This window comes from Cebidichthys violaceus, unplaced genomic scaffold (genome assembly GCF_023349555.1).
Source record: "Cebidichthys violaceus isolate CVI_PGR_0920_01 unplaced genomic scaffold, fCebVio1.0.p SCAF_1, whole genome shotgun sequence".
Classification (NCBI taxonomy): domain Eukaryota; kingdom Metazoa; phylum Chordata; class Actinopteri; order Perciformes; family Stichaeidae; genus Cebidichthys; species Cebidichthys violaceus.
In genome coordinates, this window is record NW_027176262.1 from 21568028 (window position 1) to 21583639 (window position 15612).

General features: G+C 42.9%; 2 protein-coding genes across 4 annotated transcripts; both read right to left on the bottom strand.

Moving 5' to 3' along the window:
* Nucleotides 1-204: 204 nt before the first annotated feature.
* Nucleotides 205-7684, bottom strand: trmt9b (tRNA methyltransferase 9B). Of its 2 annotated transcripts, none has more exons than XM_068714974.1 (4): nucleotides 7481-7684; nucleotides 3143-3342; nucleotides 2798-2971; nucleotides 205-2298 (listed from the first exon to the last, which is right to left on the bottom strand). In XM_068714974.1, exons 2-4 carry the CDS (start codon nucleotides 3297-3299, stop codon nucleotides 1343-1345), a joined length of 1287 nt encoding a protein of 428 aa, XP_068571075.1. In that variant the 5' UTR covers nucleotides 3300-3342; nucleotides 7481-7684; the 3' UTR covers nucleotides 205-1342. The 2 variants fall into 2 exon arrangements, with proteins under 2 accessions (XP_068571075.1, XP_068571085.1); XM_068714984.1 differs by lacking the exon at nucleotides 7481-7684 and adding an exon at nucleotides 6172-6300.
* A 4478-nt stretch (nucleotides 7685-12162) lies between these two features.
* Nucleotides 12163-15006, bottom strand: n4bp2l2 (NEDD4 binding protein 2-like 2). 2 transcript variants are annotated; one of them, XM_068725688.1, is made up of 6 exons: nucleotides 14920-15006; nucleotides 13639-14648; nucleotides 13377-13501; nucleotides 12775-12863; nucleotides 12612-12688; nucleotides 12163-12528 (listed from the first exon to the last, which is right to left on the bottom strand). In XM_068725688.1, exons 2-6 carry the CDS (start codon nucleotides 14646-14648, stop codon nucleotides 12363-12365), a joined length of 1467 nt encoding a protein of 488 aa, XP_068581789.1. In that variant the 5' UTR covers nucleotides 14920-15006; the 3' UTR covers nucleotides 12163-12362. The 2 variants fall into 2 exon arrangements, with proteins under 2 accessions (XP_068581789.1, XP_068581874.1); XM_068725773.1 differs by having other exon boundaries at nucleotides 13639-14653.
* Between the last annotated feature and the right edge of the window lie 606 nt (nucleotides 15007-15612).

A 15612-nucleotide genomic window follows, 5' to 3' on the forward strand; every position in this document is an offset into this window, starting at 1 on the left:
AAGCCATTTGTCATGGTGACTCTTTATTACAGGATGCGGTATGTTTTGATTGATCAGTGATTTAACGTTGCCGTTTACCTCATGGAGCTACTGTATCAGTACTTCTATAGTAGCAACTGTCTGTGTAACTATTAAACTGTTAAAACACAAATTGAGGATCTTCCAAGTTATTACAGGTATCATTCATGACAGTAAATGCATCACTCATGAACAAAAATATTTATTAAGCAAAAACAAATTTTAAACTCAAAAAGTATTTACATCAGGTCACATAAGACATTAAGGTACCAGTGTCACTTCAGAACAAACACAGTTGGTCCACACATACTGTACTGATGAAGACATGCACCGTCCTTGGCACACAGGTCTCAGATTCGACCATTGTCATTCAGCAGCGACATATTTGTGGTACAGTGCAATGTTTATTCACAGTATATGAGGCAGTGTATTTGTTACTTCAGCACAAGACTGTATACAGCTATTACAAACATCAAGCGCACACACACACACACACAGACACACACACATACTGGCAGCACGTTCTTGGAAACGCTTGAGACGCTTTGGAAGATATTCTGCACAACTTTGAGCTCTTCTTATGATAGCGTTATGAGATATTACACAAGAGCAGCTTAAGGAGTCCCACCAAGCAGTCCAAGGAACATGTAAAACAATGAATTAAGTACGAATTTTACACTTGTAATCAACGCGTTAAAACATTTAAGAGCAGGTGGAAGAGTGAACTGTATTCCCACAAATTCCTCTTTGGCTAATATTAAAAGTCCAAAGAGAGAAACAGTGCTTTTCTTAAAACCTCTCGTGCAGAAATGCTCTTTTTAAAAAAAAAAATTTAAAAAAAAGAGTTCAAATCATCAGCGGCGCTGGAGCTCGCTGTGGTTTGGTAATAAAAACTCATTCTTAAAACTAAAGGGGAACACACACTGGACATGTGGATACTGCTCGTTGGTTTCATGTATCGACATAGAATAAATACTTTAAAAAGTGTGGTATAGTATATACAGTGGTGGCCATTGTTGAAACAGCTCCATCCTCTACTGCTGCTGCAAAACCATCCCAATGATACCATCTACAATGATATTTAATGCTAGATATTAAAAAGGTCTGTCACACGGCTGGCTCTAGTACTACCAGAAACTATTAAGTTACACTAACAGTTAAGTAGAGAATTGCAGCAAAGGAGTAGTTTAGTGTACTTTCAACAATGGCTACATCTGTATATTCACTTTTCAGTCACAAGAATGGCATAATCATCAAACGTGTGATTCAGTGCTAAAACTTGAGGCAGAGTTGATGCGAGAAAATAAAATCAAACAAGTTCAAATCATATTTTCCATAACCGAACTTTCTCTGCCACCACACACCAGTTGGCGTGATCAAAGTAGGCGTGTTTGACATGAAGCTCTTCGACATGATTCTCTATCAGCTCTGCCAGTTCTCCCTCCCTGAAGACGTGATAGTACCTCAGGCAGGAGCCCTCCACCTGCCCCTCGCTCCCCTGAGGACTCCTTGTGCTTTCCTGCTGCTCTTTTCCCTGCAGCCCTCCTTCTCTTTCATCTCCAGACTGCTTCAGGTGCTCCTTCTGGAAAGGGACCAGATCCGGCAGGGCCAGAGAGCCACACTCCCGGGCTAAAGAGACTGAGACACTCTGGTTCTGTGTGCCGTTGTTGTTGTTGTTGCCTCCAGGATCATTCTGTCCCTTGTGCAGGTCTGTGACGGAGTCAAAGACGTCCTCCTCTGATCCGATCACAGGCGACGGGGAAAAGAAGCTGGAGACCTGTTTGATGAGGCCTCGCCCTCTCCCGCGCCGGCTGGCCTTGTTCCTCCCCTCGCTTTCTCCCGAGGGCGACGATAAAGTGCTCAGGTCTCTGGAGGACGACCGGGAGATGGCTAGGCTTCCAAAGTCAAACACAGAATCCAGGGACCTGGAGAAGAACCACAGTCTCTGTGTGCTCTGCTGGGGCGTGGCGCTGGCCAGATCTTCCTCGTCCGCCACGGAGGATGTGCTTCTCACCTTCCTGTGCTTGTCAGTGTTGTCTATGGCTTCGCTCACACTCTGAGCTGTGGCCCTCCTTCTGGGTTTGGCGCGCTCCCTGGTGAAATCGGAGGGCGAGTGAGGGTTGGGGTTCCAGGGGACGAAGATGTCCTGTTTCTCAAACTTACGACGTTTCTGCTCCATGGCCCACACGTAGATCATGATGCGTCCACCCACTTGCAGGGTGCGAGCCATCTCCTTTATTGCTCGAATACGACGTTCTTTGGTGGACAAATGATGGATGACTGTGAAAAATGGAAAAAGCATTACATTTGTCAGACTTAAGTAGGATGACGAGTCGGCATTTATTTAATTATGAAGTCACATTCAGCACTTGCAGTCAACAAAACACTTTATGGACACTGCGTCGTGCACAACACAAATTAATAATGTGGGCGTCTGCTGACGTCTTTGCTCCTAATTGCACTCCTTTGTTGGAGGACACAACAATTATTTCACAACGTTGGCTAGGCAACACAAGCCTGTGGCAAGCTGATGTTTATCATTGTTATGAGTTCACATAATTTGAGGCAAATGGCAGCTACAGCAGTGTCACCTCATGCATATGAAGGGAGCGATTCATTACCGAACAGCAGGAATCAACAACATCAAAACCTCCTTTCAACTCTGTGTGTGTGTGTGTGTGTGTGTGTGTGTGTGTGTGTGTGTGTGTGTGTGTGTGTGTGTGTGTGTGTGTGTGTGTGTGTGTGTGTGTGTGTGTGTGTGTGTGTGTTTGGCCATTACCTGCAATGGAGAGCACAGCGTCGAAGCAGCCGTCTCTGTAAGGCAAATGCAGCCCGTCGCACATCTGGACCTCGTGTCCTTGGCTCCAGGCAAAGTCCACCAAGGGGTGACAAACATCACACCCCAGCTTGAACACCTCCTTGTTGATGTGGAGATACTTGCCATTGCCACAACCTGCCAATGACACGACAGTCAGCTGCCACACTTGTCACTGATTAGGAATGAAGTGGTCTGATTACATTTGAAATGACTTGTTGCGTTTCAGTAAAAACATTTTTTTTTTTTATTAATGATCAAGTGTCGCGGGATGGCCAAGATTACATCACTGCTGGAGGGGACACCCACCAATGTCAGCCACGATGCTCCCCGGCTGCAGGTCCAGCAGGAACTGTCGGACCTTGGGCCAGGCTTTATAACGGCTGTCGTTGAAATATGGAGCGATCTTGTCATAGACACTGTGCACATGGTCCCTCTCGAGCTGACTGGCAGCCTCCTCCATCATGCCCGTCCAGGCTGCCTCATGCAGCGGCCTCACAGTATCATGCCTGCAGGGACAAACACATCTAATTGCTCGTTTCCAGACGACACATCCGTCAAACGTTCACTCTATTCCTATAGGAGAATAAAATATAGCAGTGTGGACCCCCTGCAGAGAACAGTTCTCGAAGTTCACACACCACCTCAAGCTAAACCTGGACAAAACCGAGCTACTGTTCATCCCGGGGGAAGGGCTGCCTGCACCGGGACCTGTCCGTCACCATTGATGATACCGTGGTGACGCCGTTCTCTACACTGGCTCCCTGTAAGAGCTCGCATCCAGTTTAAGACTCTGGTGCTAGCCTACAGGGCAGTGAAAGGAACAGCTCCTTCCTATCTCCAGGCCACAGTCAAGCCTTACACCCCCGCCGGACCACTTCGCTCTGCTGTCTCGGGGCGATCGGCCGCCCCGTCGCTCAGAGGTCCTGGCGGCCGATCGACTCGGTCATGGCTGTTTTCTGTCCTGGCCCCACAGTGGTGGAATGAACTTCCCACTGACGTCAGGACAGCGGAGTCGCTGCCCATCTTTCATCAGGCTGAAAACCCACCTCTTCAGGAAGTGCTACCCTGAGCCTTCCACTTAGCGCTTATTGTATTCATACTAGCTTGTTGCACTTATTGTATTCGTATTACTTTTTTTTCCTTTGTTTCTGCTCTGTACTTTGGCTCTGAGTTATGCTCGGCTTCATGCTCTTGGATGCTTGTTTGGAAAAGGAAATGTACTTCTGACTTCTGGTGACTAGTAGTTCTCTTGAATGCCTGTGTTGAATGCACTTATTGTAAGTCGCTTTGGATAAAAGCGTCTGCTAAATGACTGTAATGTAAAAAATGACTGTAATGTAACAGCACAGAGGAAACCTTAAATCAGGAGAGACGCACTCAAACGAGCAGTCGCGGTGATTCAACACCAAGCCCTCCGCTTTGTGCTTGAAGTACGTGCTGCGGTCATCATCGGTCACTCTTCACACATCCACCCAAGGACAGGCTGATCTTTAGCACTATGAATACAAAGTCGTGTTTAATCTGTCATCAATCGTCTGTAACTGTGAAGAAAACAGAGCGGGGGGGGGGGGGGGGGGGGGGGGGATCATAAATTAACTAACAAGGTAACAGCGAGGCGGGAGTCCCCATCTCACAGAGCAATCAGCAGGTCCATTTCCACAGCAGCCGTGTCAAATTGTTTTTACCGTAATGCAGAAACAAAAGGTCAACTCATAAATCAGTTTTTCTGGCGACAAGGTGCAAAAAAAACAACATGGATGATGTAACTGAATAGAATAAACTGTGTTGCAGCTTTTGTTGAGGTTATTACCGTTTGTCAAATAAAAAAGATGTCTTTTTTATTTCATACATTGTTCCTTCTTTCATGGTCATTTCACAGTTTTTAAAAAAAATTCTTATAATTTGTGAGAAAAGATTACGTAGTCGAGCCAAAAGCAGAGAAGCGAGTTAATATGGTTTGAAAATCATCCATGACATCTGTAAAATCATTTTAATGAGGATTTTACTGTGAAACGTTCAGAGATTCATCGCAGGGATTTCAGAAGAGATTTGGGGATCATGGAATTGTGATGTTTGTATTATGTCTGGTGTTTTTATAGTTCCCGCTGCAGTCTTCTCAGTTTATTAGCTCCTGCAGTGCTGCTGCGGCTCCATCAAGCACAATGCTGCACACAGAGTATTCCCTGCGTTATTATCCAAAGAATAACATTGTTGTTTAAAGGAAAAAGAGATCTCAACATGCAGGCTTCTCATTTACACAAAACTATTTTCAGAGCTTTTTTACCAAAAATTTTCAGAGCTTTTTTTTTTTTTACCTCAGAAAGGTCAGAACAGATATCCTTCACAGACATTTGACTCGTCAAACCTCACAGAGATTTTGTTTCCTCTTCACAAATGTTGAATCACTAAGACTATTTCAAAATGTGGGCTGCTTTCATTATCTTTTGTAGACTGCATATCTCCAACTTAGCTCCTGAGGAAGTTCATGAGGAAAATACCCTTTTCTATGTGGGAGTAGCTCAAAAGTTCTCTTTCTAACAATTGAATAAGACCAGAGGAGCAGTAAGCCCTCTGTCTTTGTCTACATTCAGCATCTGATTGGTACAAACACTGATATTAATAAGCAACACATCGTCCCTCGATCACAGTGCAAAATCAATGCGCAAACAACGCGGGTGCATTTGCTGCTTTCTCAGGCTGGGGATGTTCTGCTCTGTGTGATATACAGATCATTCGTCTTTTTGAATCACACGTGATGGATGCAAGTTGTCAATGCCAACCCACACCAGCATGCATCGTATATATACATCACTGCCATCATACAGCCGACCATATGTCGCAAAATGAATAAGCGCTGAACATATTTTAATATTAAATACTGAATTGCTTTCCACTTCATCATCCACAGTGTGAAAGATCAGCTTGTAATGGTTTTAGCGTTCTATTAGACAGCAGCACATTTAGACTGTCCTCCCAGTCGACATCTACCTCTGTTATAAGCATGATGTCTGCCTGTTGAGAAATTCACAACATCAAATCTAAAACAGATGCAACCCAGTGAACCGTGTGTTGCCACAGTGCACTTCACTGATGAGGTTATCCAGAAGGAAAGCTATTAGACATTTATTTACCCCCCCCCCTCCCCTTCTTAGCAGACATTAGACTGATACGTCCTTGAATGTAATATTGTCTGGTGACCCCTTGTGTGCGCCGATGTACACAATGAAAATGACATAAAAAAACGGCAACATTACCGGCAGGATATAAGTAACAAAAGACCAGCCTGGGCTAAATGAAAACAATATACGTCTCTCGATAAACAGCCAGACCCGTACCCTCACAGTGCACTGCCAGGCTCCATTGTGTGCGCCTCCGTTGGTAAATGCAGTGTGTGCAGCATCCCCCCTTTTCCTTCACTCAGACCTATTTCTGGACCACCATCATCTGCATCCTCCCAGCCAAGTGGAAGGAAAACATCTCTGTTATGTAACGTTGCAAACCTGGCCTCCTTCAGTATTGTCAGCTCTCAATTTCGCCAGCATTGCTCAACCCCCCCCCCCCCCTCCCACGTCTGCTCAGTAAAATGTGACAGTCCTCGGCTGACATTATGTAACTGGCAGCTGGGGAGGCTCAGAGCCTCTGACTGACAATGGGAACGAAAATGAAATCAAGAGGACAGAGGTAACGTCTGGCACACAGATTCGTCTGAGGTAGAGGACATTCACTGGATGGAGATCAAATCAGACAATACTTTTAGCCTTTGCTTTTTTTTTGGAATTCAGCATCCCTGATGAATCTCCACAAATAACAAAAGTATATACATACACAAATCTATTTTTGTCACAACACATACAGCTCACAATATGAGCAGCGGGGCTATAGCCTTTAAAGTTGCACAGTTCTGCACGCATCTAACTTCAGACAAAATGTTCCTGGAGAACTGAGCCCTCGGGTCAGACCTCAGCAGTACCTTGATGAGATTAGTGGTGTTATTATGAGCAGACAGGGCTGCGCAGTCATGCTGCCAGCGGACACTAACCGCTGCATGAAGAGGAACCACAGAGAACAGGTTTACCCATCAAGTGTGCCAGTTAATGACTCAACATGTAGGGAGAGGTAGTCTGCTAAACTTAGACTCCCTTCACTGCTAGAAACACATACTGTTCTCACACTGCAATGTGCAGGACGTAATATATATATATATATATATATATATATATATATATATATATATATATATATATATATATATATATATATATATATATATATATATATGCATGCATGCAGAAAATGTTGAGTTAAGGTATTCATAGGCTATAGAGAGCACAGTCATTGGACAGGTAAAGTGCAACTTAATTAAATCTAAATAATTTATTCAATTGTATAGGTATTCCAAATTATAGCCAAATGTATTTCAATTTAAGAATGATATCAGACATGCCCTATCGTACTACTTTATGTCCCATCAAAGATATATATACTGTGTATATATATATATATATATATATATACATAACCAAGGTCGGATTTTAAACATTAATCAACCAAAATGCAACTCCCATCCTGCAATTAATGCAACAATGGTGTATATATACATTTGCACATCCTCCGCTACACCCTTCAAATTGCAAAGCCTCTTACCGTACAACGTGTAGCCTGAACCGCCGTGCAATGATCCGCCTCTACACTCGGGTCGCTGGAGGTAAATGCCCCTCTCTGATCTAAACGATCGATCCGCCATGAGGATCAGAGGCACGCGCTCGACGCGGCGGCACCGAGCACATTATCAACGACACCGTGAGGACGGATAACGTGAGAGGAGTGCAGTACCTGCCGTGTGTGTAGCCGCCAGCAGCGTACCGTCCGCCCCCCCCCCCCCCCACACCCCTGGACGCTATCAAAGCCCCACACCTGTCAAGGTAGAAAGCAATGAAAGGAAGACTTCCGATGACGGTTTTTCAAAATTAAAGCGTCATTGGCGAGAGAGTCGCCTGAAACAACTGATGACCAAATATTGAGCGCTGACTCCAAATGTTGGAGGCAGACCTTACCCTGTACCATAACAAATGTATATGTCTGTGTTCACGTAAAACTAAATGTATATACTTTTTAAATTTTCAGATTTTCACTCAAAGCACCAAATCATGGAATCAAGGCAATAGCCTATTTGTCAGTGAATATATTATGAGATAAAGGCAAAGCAAATGTAAGATGATTACGTTTATTCAGTATATTGATTGAGTAGATTTAAGAACATAGCATTTCTAAATGATAGAGAAGACAATGAAGACAACTTGCATGCTTGAAGAATGCCACTAAATTAAATGTTGGACTGCAGTGTCCAGTTGTTTTTTACTAAGATTATAATCAAAGTACATGGAGATCACAGTAACTACAAATATAAACCAAAAGCAAAGCTATGCGGATTCCTAGAAGAGATGGTTTCTCTGTTTAATAGAAAACTAAAATCAAAAGTGAACAAGAAAGTGTGATTATTTCAGCGAGGCACACTTTCATTATTGTGTTTAACCTCAGTCCAGTCCAGTATTTACGAAAACTGTACGTATTTGTATACCGTACATTTTCTACACAGCTGCTCACTACTTGTCATTTTTTTTATTTTTTTTTTAACGCTTTTATTTTGAAGAATAGAAGGCTTATTGTCCTGTCTTATTGTGGTGGACTTGAGCCAGATGATTGGTCGGTGGTGTGTACAGAGATGACACGCTGTGCGGTTGCGCAACACAGTTGTCATTGGCTGTCAAGGTCACGTGACAACCACAATAAATAACGTGCCCTGTAGTCTGAATATCCAGAAAAAGGCTGATGTTTGTGCATTTAGTTGTAAAACCAAAAAAAACAACATAATTATTACATTTGTTTGGTTCTCATGATAAACTTAATTTTGTGCTTCATTCCCTCTCAGACTCAATGTATTTTAATCTCTATTAAATCCCTGTTGGCAACTCAGTTTAGTTTGCAAATCAGGCGGACAACAATCTAGAGTCTGTTACTTGACAGTATAGCTCACATGGTGGTAAATAGATCTGCGACACACATGAGGGCTATGACCTGTGTTTTTTGAAAAACTAAATAATATATTGTTAAAAGCCATGCAGTGACCACCTCCTCTCTTTGGCACCAAGCATAAACAATATAGTGAGCTACAGTGTGCATCAGTGTACTGGATTTTGCAAAGACATAAATGAAATGGAGGTCATAATAATGCAACAACTGCCGTAATAATGAAATATGAACTATGGTTTGCAGTGAGTTAACCATTTTGCATCGGTGGGGTGGTAATTAGCACACATTAGCGTGTCGTGTCCACTTTGTGTTGTCCTCTGCCTCCCATGTGTGCGTCAGCTCTGATTTCATCTGCCCTTTTCTGTCCCTAAGATGGTTAATGGCTGTGACTTAATTGTGTCTCATCACTACCATTCAGACGGCACAAAGCCCTCATCCCATCTCCCTCGCTTCATCGCCATTCAGGGCACGCATGCTCTGTTACGACTGCTGCACTGCCTCACATTACAATTACACACGTTGGCAGAAGTATAGCCTGAAAACACACTCCCACACAGCGGGCCAATGAACGGGGAGAGATGTTGAAAACACACGTGTCCCCGCAGGTGAGCTTTAGAGGCTCATAAACAACAGTGACTTTACCTCCACCTCCACAGCGCTGCGTTCACTGTCAGCCTCTTTCCCAACGCTCTGTTTAATCCATTCAATCATGGATTCGCCTAGTAGGCAGGCACCATCCTTCACATTGTTAATGTTTCAAGGACTCCACCATCCCCCAGCATGAATAGCGGTGTTTTTACACAGCTGCAAATGTTAGTCAGAGGCATGCATAATCTCACAGGTCGAGGGAAAACCAAGAGTGTCTCTGGCTGAGGAAACTAAAGCACAGTGAGAATAGCCAAACGAGGAGCCAGATCGTCATTTTGTTGATTTAAGCCAATGATATTTATTTAAATTTCTGTATGTTTATGTTCGTATATCCAATCCGAGCAAAACCTCCAGAACAAAAACACATCAAAATAGAGGTACAAAAGATCCTAAGTCTTTAGGTTTCCTATGCGATGTCACAAACTGACCACCTGCTGTTTCAGGAGCTCTGTGTTAACTACAAGCTTGTCTGTCTTAGGTCCAACTGTTGAGAAGTATTTTCTGCGTCGGCTCAGATTTACATTGCAAATAGATCATTTCAGTCTCCATTATATAGTCTAACCAGAAAGATGGAACCATCAAAGCCTCTGAAGTGTCTACGAGGGCCACGGCTCTATACACAAACACACATATATAAACCACAATATCCTTCAAATCTGTCTCTGCAAAAAGAGTTGGGACTAATTGTAGTCAACGTCCCTCAGTCCTTTATCGCTTACTGAGCTCAGACTGTTAGCTAACATTAGAGAAAGGGAGGCATTGCCATAAACCCAGTTAAAAGCCCCTTTAAAACGGCCTCCACATCGATTCTCTTCCACGAGGTCACCGCTATCTCAGGGAGCTCTAACGGAACAGCTTAGCCTTTATATCTGCTGAAAGTCAGGGATTTGGTGCCACATCCTATTTACCAAGATCTCATCGGCTTTTATTTACTCGAGTTAAAATCTGCAAATACCACGCTCGCGTCTGTTTTCGTTCATCTTCCTTGCATCTCTCTCTTTATAATTGCACCATGCATACTCTTTTACAACATGTCTAATTAGATTTCCCTGTCGAGATTGTAATCAGTTAAACAAAAAGCCCTCATGACTTCTCCCCCAGTCGGCCCTTTCTTCGTTTCAAATATCTTCAATTCAGTAGTTTTGTACTTCCTTTTTTCGGTAGCCGTTACAGATTAGGTTACTCTAATCCCAAATTATGTATGCCCTTTTGTTTCTCCCCAACACTGATACATATAAACTGCAGAAAAAAGCTGTGATTCACATTATTTCCTTAACCACTAAAAGTTGTTTTGCACATTAGCACTGGATTTTGTAGATGAAGGTCAGCGCTGTGTAAATAACCCTCCGGAGAAAAGACAGGAAGCTGTGGACAAAAGTACATTTCATACTGAGTCATCCGCATGTTCACAATTACTGAAGGTCACCAAACGTTACTTTCATTGTTATTATGATGGAAAAACCCCACTGTAAGCTCCTCGGACAATCACAGCTTCTGGGTTTGTGGGAAAACTTTCAAAACCAAAAAAAAGCACAAAGTCGAACGAAAAAAAAGCACAGCTGTGAAGATGAAAGAGCTGCTGAGATCTCTGTGTGTGTCTGTTCAACAGGAGATGGATGAATTCATAAAAGTAGCATACGATACAAAACAATGCAAGGGCAGCGAATATCACGTTGCCTGGAAAACTGCTGCCAAATGAAATAACGGGGCAGCTGGAAGTCTAAAAAGTCCCGACATAAGACAAAACACTGAAACAGAAAGAAGAGGAAAGACGATCACAAGCAGACCGTCGCTAAATGAGACTAACCCTGACAACAACACAATCTACTGACTCAAAACGACCACTGACAGGATCAACAAAAAACTAAAATGATGAGCTTCATCAAGTTGACTTAGGGCTATTAACTTAAGATGTTTCTGTTATTTTGTCCACCCCATTCTGTTAGTGTTTCAAGCCTCCACCCTTGTGCACCCCTCTGGCAGTGTTCTTATCCTCCTCGCTATTTTTAGACATGAAATAGAGGAGCGGAGAACAGGAACCCAGATCTGTCACATGAAGCTCCCCAGAAAAATAGGTTCAGTGTGTTTACCAAGACTCAACAGTTAACGGATAGTTTGTTCTATTGTGTATTTAGCATTGCTTCACTGACTTTCAGGAGGGAATTTGACACTAAATGACCATAAGTTTGGATCATTTTCACAGATTGCTGAAGCTTCAGATCAACTTGACATTTTTGCACTTAATGAAGTTGCAATCAGCTGAATGCCCCTCCCTTAAGTACTACGGTGTACTATGGATGTATATACCATAATACACAACACACTCCTGCATGCTTTTAATGTTAGGACATTTGGCACTTCCTGGGAGGGGAATGGAAAATGGCCTTTCGGCGCCCCTTGCAGGCATTAGGCAAAAAACAACAACTCCTCGCCTTAAAGAAACATCTTGGCAAAACCAAAGACGGAAATCAACTACGAAACTTGTGGTTTACCAGAAAACAACTTTGTTGCAGTTCCTCTGCTCATTTCGAGGCAGATGGTTTTCCATATTGTTGCTTTTTGTACGTAACACACAATCTGCAAAAAGGACAAGTCTTAAATACCAATTATTAAATACAAAAATAAAGCAGACTTCTATTCCAAGCAAAGACGTTAAATGTGAAAATTTAATTATGAAAATCCCTCCAGAAAAAGTAGATTTCTTCCTCCTTTACATTCATTTACAATATTAAAAAAAATAATGATTAAAAAAAATCCTGTAGAAAACAGTAGCTAACAATATTTACTCCATTACAAAGGTTTGGTTCTTCGAGGCAAAAATATTTTGCTGGTTAAATTCCTGTGAAAACTAACGGAAGTCTCGGTCCTTCGTCATGGTCTGCTGCTCCGGTCGGTGCCTCTGGTTCACGTGAGCTGGCTCTTGTGAACTCATGACAATGTCCACAGATATTGGAAATGAAAAACGGTCCCTCATCTGTGCGATCTTCTCCTGCGGAACGCCGTGCTTGTTCCTCCTGGAGGAAAAAAAGTTAGTATCTATACGTATTAAACGTCTGCACCGGCATCTACATTTAATATGATAATTAAGGAATCGTACTTCTCCAGCTCATAAAGATCAAACTTCCAGCTGGTGTCGGGTTCACAAAAGTCCACTTTGTATCCTCTCTCCAGGGCCTGTTCAAATGGTAGGAAATGTGATTAGGATCTATGTAGTACTCCGTAATCAAAACACACAATCATATTTGAAATGCCATACCCACCATCTGGACATATGGCTTCATTTCCCAGGCTTGGACATTTGTATTATCAATAATAATGGGAGACCGGCCATCATGCATAGCATCTTTAGCTGAAAGAGAATTAAACACAAAAAAAACCTATTGAAAAAAAATCCCATCAAATCCCATTTTATAATCCGTCATCCACCTGAAGGCGAGCTCAGATTACAGATGTTTTAAAATGTAAAAACTTCACAGATGTTCTTCTCTCTAATCTCAATCATGCACACACTACGAGATATTATTACGATTATAGAGCAAAAGCACAAAACTTGAATCACCACCTTGTGGTTGAATGTCTCCGACAAGTTGCAGTTTACATATAGTGTCTGTCCAAAATGTCATCACTTCATCATTTTATCCTTTTAGACACTTGTGTGAAATTGTCATAACTGGAGTATAGATTATTGAGTTCTGGCATGATGACATTTTCCCAACAGGCAGAGACACTGAACTACTCTTCATACATGTCTGGAAATACATGTATGTTTGACAGAAATGCCTTCGTGATGACGTGATAACAAAACAGAAAAGAAATAACTTTTATAACATTTAAGCTGTCTGAGCATTTAAGGAGACAGTACCTCTGTTCTGGTTCCATTCATGCGCCGCACCGAGAAGGCCCGGTTCATAGCGGTACCCGTCTCTGTAAGCAAAGTAGTCATCTGTGCTCAGGATCAGCCCGTTGGGACCGGCGAAGAGCCGCTCCCTGTGAGAAAGATGGGACGCAAAGTGTGCAATGAAAATAAAAACGTCAAGTCGTGGAAGTTTAGAGATTGGAGTTTTAGACACCTTTAAACTGACAATGCACTTATTTATGAGACTCGGGATTACACAAAGACGTACCTGGCCAGTGTCGATTTCCCAGATCCTGGTAATCCCCTCATCAAGATCAGCACCAAGGAAGAATGGAATGCATTAGTGTTGGCAGGAGGTCGGCAGCGATGCTCCCACGGGTCGTTTTCTGAGTCGTATCTCTGGGATCTGTCATAACCTTCAACAAAGTGACACGATTCTTCCTCTCTACCAACATTTACATTACCCGAGTGCCGGTCATAGCTACGCCGTTCGTCCCTGTCAAATTGGTATGGAGAATCTCCATAAAAGCCCTGAGAGGGGTGACTGCATACATTTGGCGGTGGAAAGCTGGAAAATGTGGGAAAGTGCGACTCCTCTTGATACTGGTTCGTCGGGCCTGAACCGCTCCAGTTTGGACTCGCGGTGGATGGTGGGTTTTGTGGATTTGGGAATGCAGTTGGGTGCGGTGGGCGATGGAACGGGGCTCTGTGAAATCTTGGGTCTGGCGGTCTGTTCAACGTTTGAGGATTATGCCATTGATTTTGAGCAGGAGCAGCTGGCCTCGGTCTTCTAGGGTGGTATGGCTCATTCTGATACCAGTGTGACCAGGACGGCTGTTTCTGTCCACTGCTTCTCTGGGAGCCCTCTGTTCCCGCACGACTGCTTGTGTAAACATGTCTTTCCTCGCTTACGTCCCGAGTGTGTTTGCTTGTAGATGTTGTGGGAGGCGTGGGTTTCCCCGAGTTATCATGAGCACCATCGGGTGCATCGATCTTCTCAAGCTCTTTGTAAAACTCACTCAGTGTATCTTCAAATTTAGACTTGACCGTGGTGGATTTTGGAGGAGGAAACGCTGGACCGATGAAGGTGGTGCTGGTGAGTCCTACCTGCTTTAACGCTCGCTCCCTCACACGTCTGTCTCGACTGCTGGGGTCATTGCTCGCAAATGTAGCGTCTTTGTCAGCGGAGCCATCTCTTCCATTGTCGGTTCTTCCACCCACACCCGCGAAAGGGTTTTTTATGCGAGAGGTCGTACAGGAGGATCCGGTATGAGACATCTGCACTGGACAACAACACACATTCAGTCTTTAGTGCTGAGGAAGCGTGGTTACAATGTACGTGAATAGCTAACAGTTAAATAAGTAGGTATGTCAGTGCACTTGGGCTGAAACAGAAACAAACTAAAACATTAAGTTAGCTAAAGTCACCGCACGAGCTACACGGAAGACGGCGTAAAACACGTTACAATATTATTATTATATGTAGTATATTATTATTACTACCTTCATATTCAACATAAAGTAAATGTCACTATTCATCAATACTCACCGTATATATTCAGGACGCATAAATGATGGAAAAAATGACATTAACAAAAAAAACACGAGTTTCACATAGCAGGTGCCTGTGTTTACGGAAGTGACGTTCTTTTTCTTCTTCTTCTCTTCATTAGCAGCCGGAAAACTGGGGGCGAAGGTATGACCGGCTTGCCTCTGATTGGCTTACCCCGCAACCAGAACTAGCCAATCAGAGGCAGAGTATGGCTGGCAGGGGAACCAGCTAAAGACTGCGTCAGCACCTCCAGCTGGACTGGAGTGTGACACGACAGACATCGCCCAAATAAATCCATGATCAAGTCGCTGAGAAAATATGATCGTAATCATATTAAAAATATAAGATGTTGTTGCTTTCTCTTCCCCTATTTCTCCTTTCAAAAAGAAAATATTACCGGAAGTGGGCTTAATATTTGGAGTCAAATATCTTTTAACTTAAGGCAAACTGGGTCAGTTTAGGATATAATAAAAGTATTTTGATGCTATTAATCTTCTTAAGTTATAAATAATCTTTCTAAAAATGAGAATTTGTGACAGTTTTCTATAATTGAACTTATGTTTTTGGACTAATTTAACACATAGTATAAACTTTTTCTGCATTTGGTAATTTTGTAGCGTCATAAATTACTAACTACTACTAGCAACTTAACTACTATAATGATGGACACTTGTACTTTAAATAACAACC

Coding starts and splice junctions, on each gene's coding strand:
- n4bp2l2 (XM_068725688.1), bottom strand. CDS start 14,648: ATGTCTCATACCGGATCCTCCTGTACGACCTCTCGCATAAAAAACCCT. Junction 13,502..13,638: donor GGGAAATCGACACTGGCCAG/GTACGTCTTTGT, acceptor TCTTTCTCACAG/GGAGCGGCTCTTCGCCGGTC. Junction 12,689..12,774: donor TGAAGCCATATGTCCAGATG/GTGGGTATGGCA, acceptor CCATTTGAACAG/GCCCTGGAGAGAGGATACAA.
- trmt9b (XM_068714974.1), bottom strand. CDS start 3,299: ATGATGGAGGAGGCTGCCAGTCAGCTCGAGAGGGACCATGTGCACAGT. Junction 2,972..3,142: donor GAGCATCGTGGCTGACATTG/GTGGGTGTCCCC, acceptor TGTCATTGGCAG/GTTGTGGCAATGGCAAGTAT. Junction 2,299..2,797: donor CGCTGTGCTCTCCATTGCAG/GTAATGGCCAAA, acceptor CATTTTTCACAG/TCATCCATCATTTGTCCACC.